A 5,561-nucleotide genomic window follows, 5' to 3' on the forward strand; every position below is an offset into this window, starting at 1 on the left:
GTTCGAATACTCATACTAACCATACTATTTGCGACGTAAATTGAGTATGTAGTATGCTTGTTGGTCATTGTATGGATATAGTTAGTATGCCAAAAGCTGAAATCGGAGTAGATAGCCAGAGTGAATTTACGAACGCAACCTATTGACTTGATTATTCACGTCATTCTTAGCTTAGCTATGTGGTATAGTCGTTGTGCGTTCTCAATGGACATTGTTAATGAAGTCGTAAGATGTCTAGCTAGTCATTCGTTATGCTACAGTATGTTATGCTACAGTATGTTAGTATGGGCATTCGAACACAGCTTTGGATCCAGTCTGCACTTTTGTACTGTCGTGTTAACTCTCTGCCCACTGACTAATTTAGGACAATATTTTATTTACAAAACAATAAAATAACTATTTTAGCTTGTTTGCTTCCAGTGTAAAATAAAATGCCATTCTATAACAGACTTTCACTATTGGCTTGCCTTTTAATGGAGGTGACAAATTCCGACTATTAGCTTGTGAATGGGTGAGAAGCTAACTGCTTAAGAGAAACAATGGAAATAATGTGATCAGTAGATGGAGTGTTAACTGACTGGCATACAGTGCCTTCAGAAAGTATTCACACCCCTTGACTTTTTCCACATTTTGGTGTGTTACAGCCTGAATTTAAAATAGATTCAATTGAGATGTTTTGTCACTGACCTACACACAATACCTCATAAAGTCAAAGTGGAATTATGCCTTTCGAAATGTATACAAATTAATAAAAAATGAAAAGCTGAATGTCTTGAGTAAATATGTATTCGACCCCTTTGCTATGGCAAGCCTAAATACGTTCAGGAGTAAAAACGTATTATATGACTTGTTAAGCAAATTTTTACTCATGAACTTATTTAGGCTTGCCATACAATCATATAATACATTGCTTGGACTCACTATCTGTGCAATAATATTGTTTAACATGCTTTTTGAATGACGACCCCATCTCTGTACCCCACACATACAATTATCTGTACGGTCCCTCAGTCAAGAAGAGGATTTCAAACACAGATTCAACCACAAAGGCCAGGAAGGTTTTCCAATGCCTCGCAAAGAAGGGAACCTATTAGTAGATGGGTAAAAACAAAGAAAAAGGAGAAATTGAATATCCCTTTGAGCATGGGGAAGTTATGAATTACACTTTGGATGGTGTATCAATACACCCAGTCACTACAAAGATACAGGCGTCCTTCATCAATCAGTTGCCCGGAGAGGAAGGAAACTGCTCAGGTATTTCACCATGAGTCCAATGGGGACTTTAAAAATGTTACAGAGTTTAATGGCTGTGAAAGGAGAAAACTGAGGATGGATCAACATAGTGATTACTCCACAATACTAACCTAATTGACAGAGAAGGGAGCATGTGCAGAATAAAAAATATTCCAACACATGCATCCTATTTGCAACAAAAAAGACTTCAATTTTTTGTCCTGAATACAAAGTGTTATGTTTGGGGCAAATCCAATAAAACACATTACTGAATACCACTCTCCAAATGTTCATTTATAGTGTTGGCTGCATCATATTATAGATATGCTTGTAATCATTAAGGACTGGTGAATTTTTCAGTATAAAAAAGAAACATAATGGAGCTAAACACAGGCAAAATCCTAGAGGAAAACCTGCTTCAGTCTGCTTTCTACCAGACACTGGGATATTAATTTACCTTTCAGCAAGACAATAACCTAAAACACAAGGCCAAATCTGTTCCTGAGTGGCCGAGTTACAGTTGGACTTAAATCTGCTTGAAAATCTATGACAAGACCTGAAAATGGTTGTCCAGCAATGATCAACAACCAATTTGACAGAGCTTGAAGAATTTTGAAAAGAATAATGAGCAAATTTTGCACAATCCAGGTGTGTAAAGCTCTTAGAGACTTACCCAGAAAGACTCACAGCTGTAATCGCTGCCAAATGTGATTCTAACATGTATTGACTAAGGGGGTTGAGTACTTATCAAGATATATATTAGTGTTTTATTTTTCATCTTTTTTTTTTTACAAATGTTATAATTTTTCTTCCATGTTGACATTACAGAGTATTTGTGTAGATCATTGGAGAAAAAATGACAATTAATCCATTTTAATCCCACTTTGTAACACAACAAAATGTGGAAAAAGTAAAGGGGTGTGAATACTTTCTGAAGCCACTGTACCTGTTAAGGACCTACATTATCCTAATGATGAGAAGGCTACAGACTTTACACATTTTAGGTGCCAAAACGTGCATCAGGTCAAGTGTTTTGGCTAGATAAATAAAATATATTTTTTTGAGGCAGTATGCTAGTAAGATCATGTTTCTATAGGTTAGTAGAACCCCAATCATTGCATAGATTTTTTGCGTTAAAGGATTTAGAAACAATGTGAGTCAGCCAGTTTGCGCCCGGTGGACTGACTCTACCCATGAGATGAAGAGGATCTTGCATATCATTTCAAACTTCTGTTACACTGTTGATGATCAATTTCAAGAAAAGTAGTTGAATAACTTCACTGTGATATTTGTTATGAATAAAGTATGCTTTTTTGACCAAATTTCATCTCTCTTGTCTTTTTGAATAAACATATTGTTTGCCTGTAGAAGGAGTGACACTCCTCAGAGTGTAAAATCTGTGGATTAGGAAACTAGAAGTGCTCCTAGGTACAATGGACCCCTTTTACTGTGACAAAACATAGAAAATTGTGTACGGTGCAATATGTATGTCCAACATGAAAACCATATTGGATTGGACTCTTTAAGGTCCGCAGAATGAGCAGTGAAGCTCTTCTTAATGTAAACTCTATGGATTTGGAAACTAGAAGTGCACCTTAGTAGAATTGACCCCATTTTACTGTGACACAGCGTACAGAAAATTGTGTACTGCGCAATAAATTATATTAGTAGATACAATAAACATTGTTGACCATTTAGGCTTTAATTTCTTCTCCAAAAATCACATAATATCTAATAGAAAAACTTAAAATGATTATTTGTATGATAACTAGCATAAAATATATCGATAATTGTTCAAATGTTCACCCTAATTTTTTATTTACAAAGCACACAAGACACAACTCTTATTCTGAAGAATTCCAAAAATCCGTGACCCCGGAAGTACTTAGTTATTCATGCCTGCTATCTAGACAGTGGTTACATAAGACAGCTGCAGTTTTATTGTGCTGTTGAGATAGGTAAGCCAAAGCTACAACAAAATTGTGGACTATGTTGTTATTAAACATAGATAGTCAGCTAGCTATAAGGCGAATGCAGAGTTAACTACATCATATGGTTAATATCTTTGGAACATTTTGTTTTCAGGATTCAGAATCATTGCCTCGTTTTCGAACACGAATGACTATCAACAACTGATTGATTTCACGACTCATAATGGCACATGCTGGAAAACCCAGCATTGACGAAAAGGTCTTGCAGTATGAAACGTTTATTAGCGACGTGTTGAAACGAGATTTGGAGTAAGTCGTCTATTTTCCTTAGACCAGTGTCATTTTATTCGCTAACTCAAATGTGCGCAACATTTTCGCGCATGTGCACAATTTAAATTTATTTTTTATGTTCTGACAGGAGGGTATTGGAGCAAAGAGATGGAGTGTATGAAAAAATTGCACAATATCTACAACTGAAAAATACCATTGAAAGCCTGAAGGTATAAGTTACCACCATGGCACCCACTTACATTGGATATCTATGGGCCAACAAACACCATGATGAACAGATGTGACCATCAAACAGTGGGCCATCAACATTTCTACATTTTCTATACATGTATATTAATGTAGCTATGTTGTGGCATATACACGTTGTATAACAGAAATTGGGTATAATATAAATGTGTTGTTTTGTTGTGCTTTTCCTCAGTTATTGAGAACATTTACATTTTGGTCATTTAAGCAGACGCTCTTATCCAGAGCGACTTACAGTAGTGAGTGCATACATTTTTATATTTGTTCGTACTAACAAATTGTCTTCGTAGGAATCTGAGACGAAGGGACTCAAAACAGAGATAGATCTTGGCTGTAATTTCTACGTCCAAGCACATGTGTAAGTGATTAGGCTTATTGAAAATTGTCCATATTACTTTATTTTTATTGTGATTTGATTGAGGCCTTGACTGAGTTGTTTTGTTTCAGGGAGGACTCGTCAAAAATCTTTGTTGCTGTTGGATATGGCTTTTTTGTCGAGTTAACGCACTCAGAAGCTCTGAAGTTCATTGAGAAAAAGACAAATCAGCTTACAGTGTGAGTAGCACCAGCAATATCCATTAAAACACACACACAGAGGTCATTAGTACAGTATTTTGTAAACATCTGTCAAAATGATTGCCTCTAGAGGGCACATGTGTTTTGTTATTACATTACTGTGATACAGCATTGTATTTAAGATTTCAAGATCTTAAATCTTGGATAAACCTTAGAAATTAGTGAATCCTTATAAATTAGATTTCCTTTTCCAGACACACTGAAGTGTTGACCAAAGACTCAGCTAAAATCAAAGCCAACATTCGCATGGTGTTGGAGGTGAGTGATTGAAAGGATGATATTCCTGCTCGCACAATAGCATTTACTACTTGCAAACTATTATGATGGTATTATGAGCATGGTACAATATTACACAATGTGGAAAATATTTCACAAATAAATGTAATGGCAGATTTTTTTTTTTATGATGTAAATGTTTTTCTAACTAACAGGGATTAAGAGAGCTTCAAAATCTTACGGATGTTCCGGAGAAAAGGACGAGAGACGCTCTTTAGCTGCAGTAGTGCTTCTGTTCTGACCTTTCGTTATCAGTTTTCTATCACATTCATAATAGTGACAAGGCTGTATTATTTCCATTGCTCTTTGGTTTATCTGAAGTAATATAAATGGTGTGTAAAACAAACCTTTGATACAAACTTGGCATCTGAACAGGTTGTACTGTTTAGAAGTTACTTTAAAACTGTAATTCTGCCTAAAATAAAATGTGTGAAAGAAGTTTTAAAATCTGTTAACCAGTTTCAGTGGCTTGCTTATGTTTGATGCATTTTTCTGCATTGTATTACTAGATCAAGCAAACCTTATGTTGACAAACTATATTCCTACAACTCTTTCCAATAATATCTCAAATATATCCAAAAATTAATTCACATTTTTGGTATCCTGACCTCTCTTTTCAATGCCTGAAGTCATCATCAATAACGCAATTAAATATTGAAGAAAATAAAGCTTGCAAATGCGGATGAACATGCATGCCTGATCTTAGTATGGTATCTCGCATAAATGTCACCTCTTCAAAGCCACCAGCACTTTCATCTTCAAATAGCATGGTGAAGTGCTGTTGTGAAGGGAACGTTCAGAGTACTTTATATTAGTTTCTCATGCTGAGAAACTGGATTTTCCTGTTCAATGTTAATACTTCAAGTATCAGAGACATTGGACTCTTGACTTATACGGCAACAGGAACCAAATCCACAGGAACCATATCCTCTTTTCCACTTAATTTATTTTTGTAATTCTGTATTTTTTAACTATCACTTGTTAAATTATGACTTTTGAGGCCATAAA

At 35.4% G+C, this 5,561-nt stretch overlaps 1 protein-coding gene across 1 annotated transcript; it reads left to right on the forward strand.

Annotated features, from left to right (window-relative positions):
- The first annotated feature begins 3,040 nt into the window (after positions 1 to 3,040).
- On the forward strand, positions 3,041 to 5,008 carry uxt (ubiquitously-expressed, prefoldin-like chaperone). The gene is made up of 7 exons (XM_071349021.1): positions 3,041 to 3,191; positions 3,319 to 3,473; positions 3,583 to 3,664; positions 3,992 to 4,059; positions 4,149 to 4,256; positions 4,472 to 4,535; positions 4,709 to 5,008. Exons 2-7 carry the CDS (start codon positions 3,388 to 3,390, stop codon positions 4,769 to 4,771), a joined length of 471 nt encoding a protein of 156 aa, XP_071205122.1. The 5' UTR covers positions 3,041 to 3,191; positions 3,319 to 3,387; the 3' UTR covers positions 4,772 to 5,008.
- Positions 5,009 to 5,561: the final 553 nt, after the last annotated feature.

Source organism: Salvelinus alpinus, chromosome 17, assembly GCF_045679555.1.
Source record: "Salvelinus alpinus chromosome 17, SLU_Salpinus.1, whole genome shotgun sequence".
In the NCBI taxonomy this organism is placed as follows: Eukaryota; Metazoa; Chordata; class Actinopteri; order Salmoniformes; family Salmonidae; genus Salvelinus; species Salvelinus alpinus.

Bases quoted from the DNA above. Each gene is read 5' to 3' on its own strand.
- uxt (XM_071349021.1), top strand. From the start codon at position 3,388: ATGGCACATGCTGGAAAACCCAGCATTGACGAAAAGGTCTTGCAGTAT. The intron at 3,474-3,582 runs GTAAGTCGTCTA...ATGTTCTGACAG, and splicing joins GTGTTGAAACGAGATTTGGA to GAGGGTATTGGAGCAAAGAG. The intron at 4,536-4,708 runs GTGAGTGATTGA...TCTAACTAACAG, and splicing joins ACATTCGCATGGTGTTGGAG to GGATTAAGAGAGCTTCAAAA.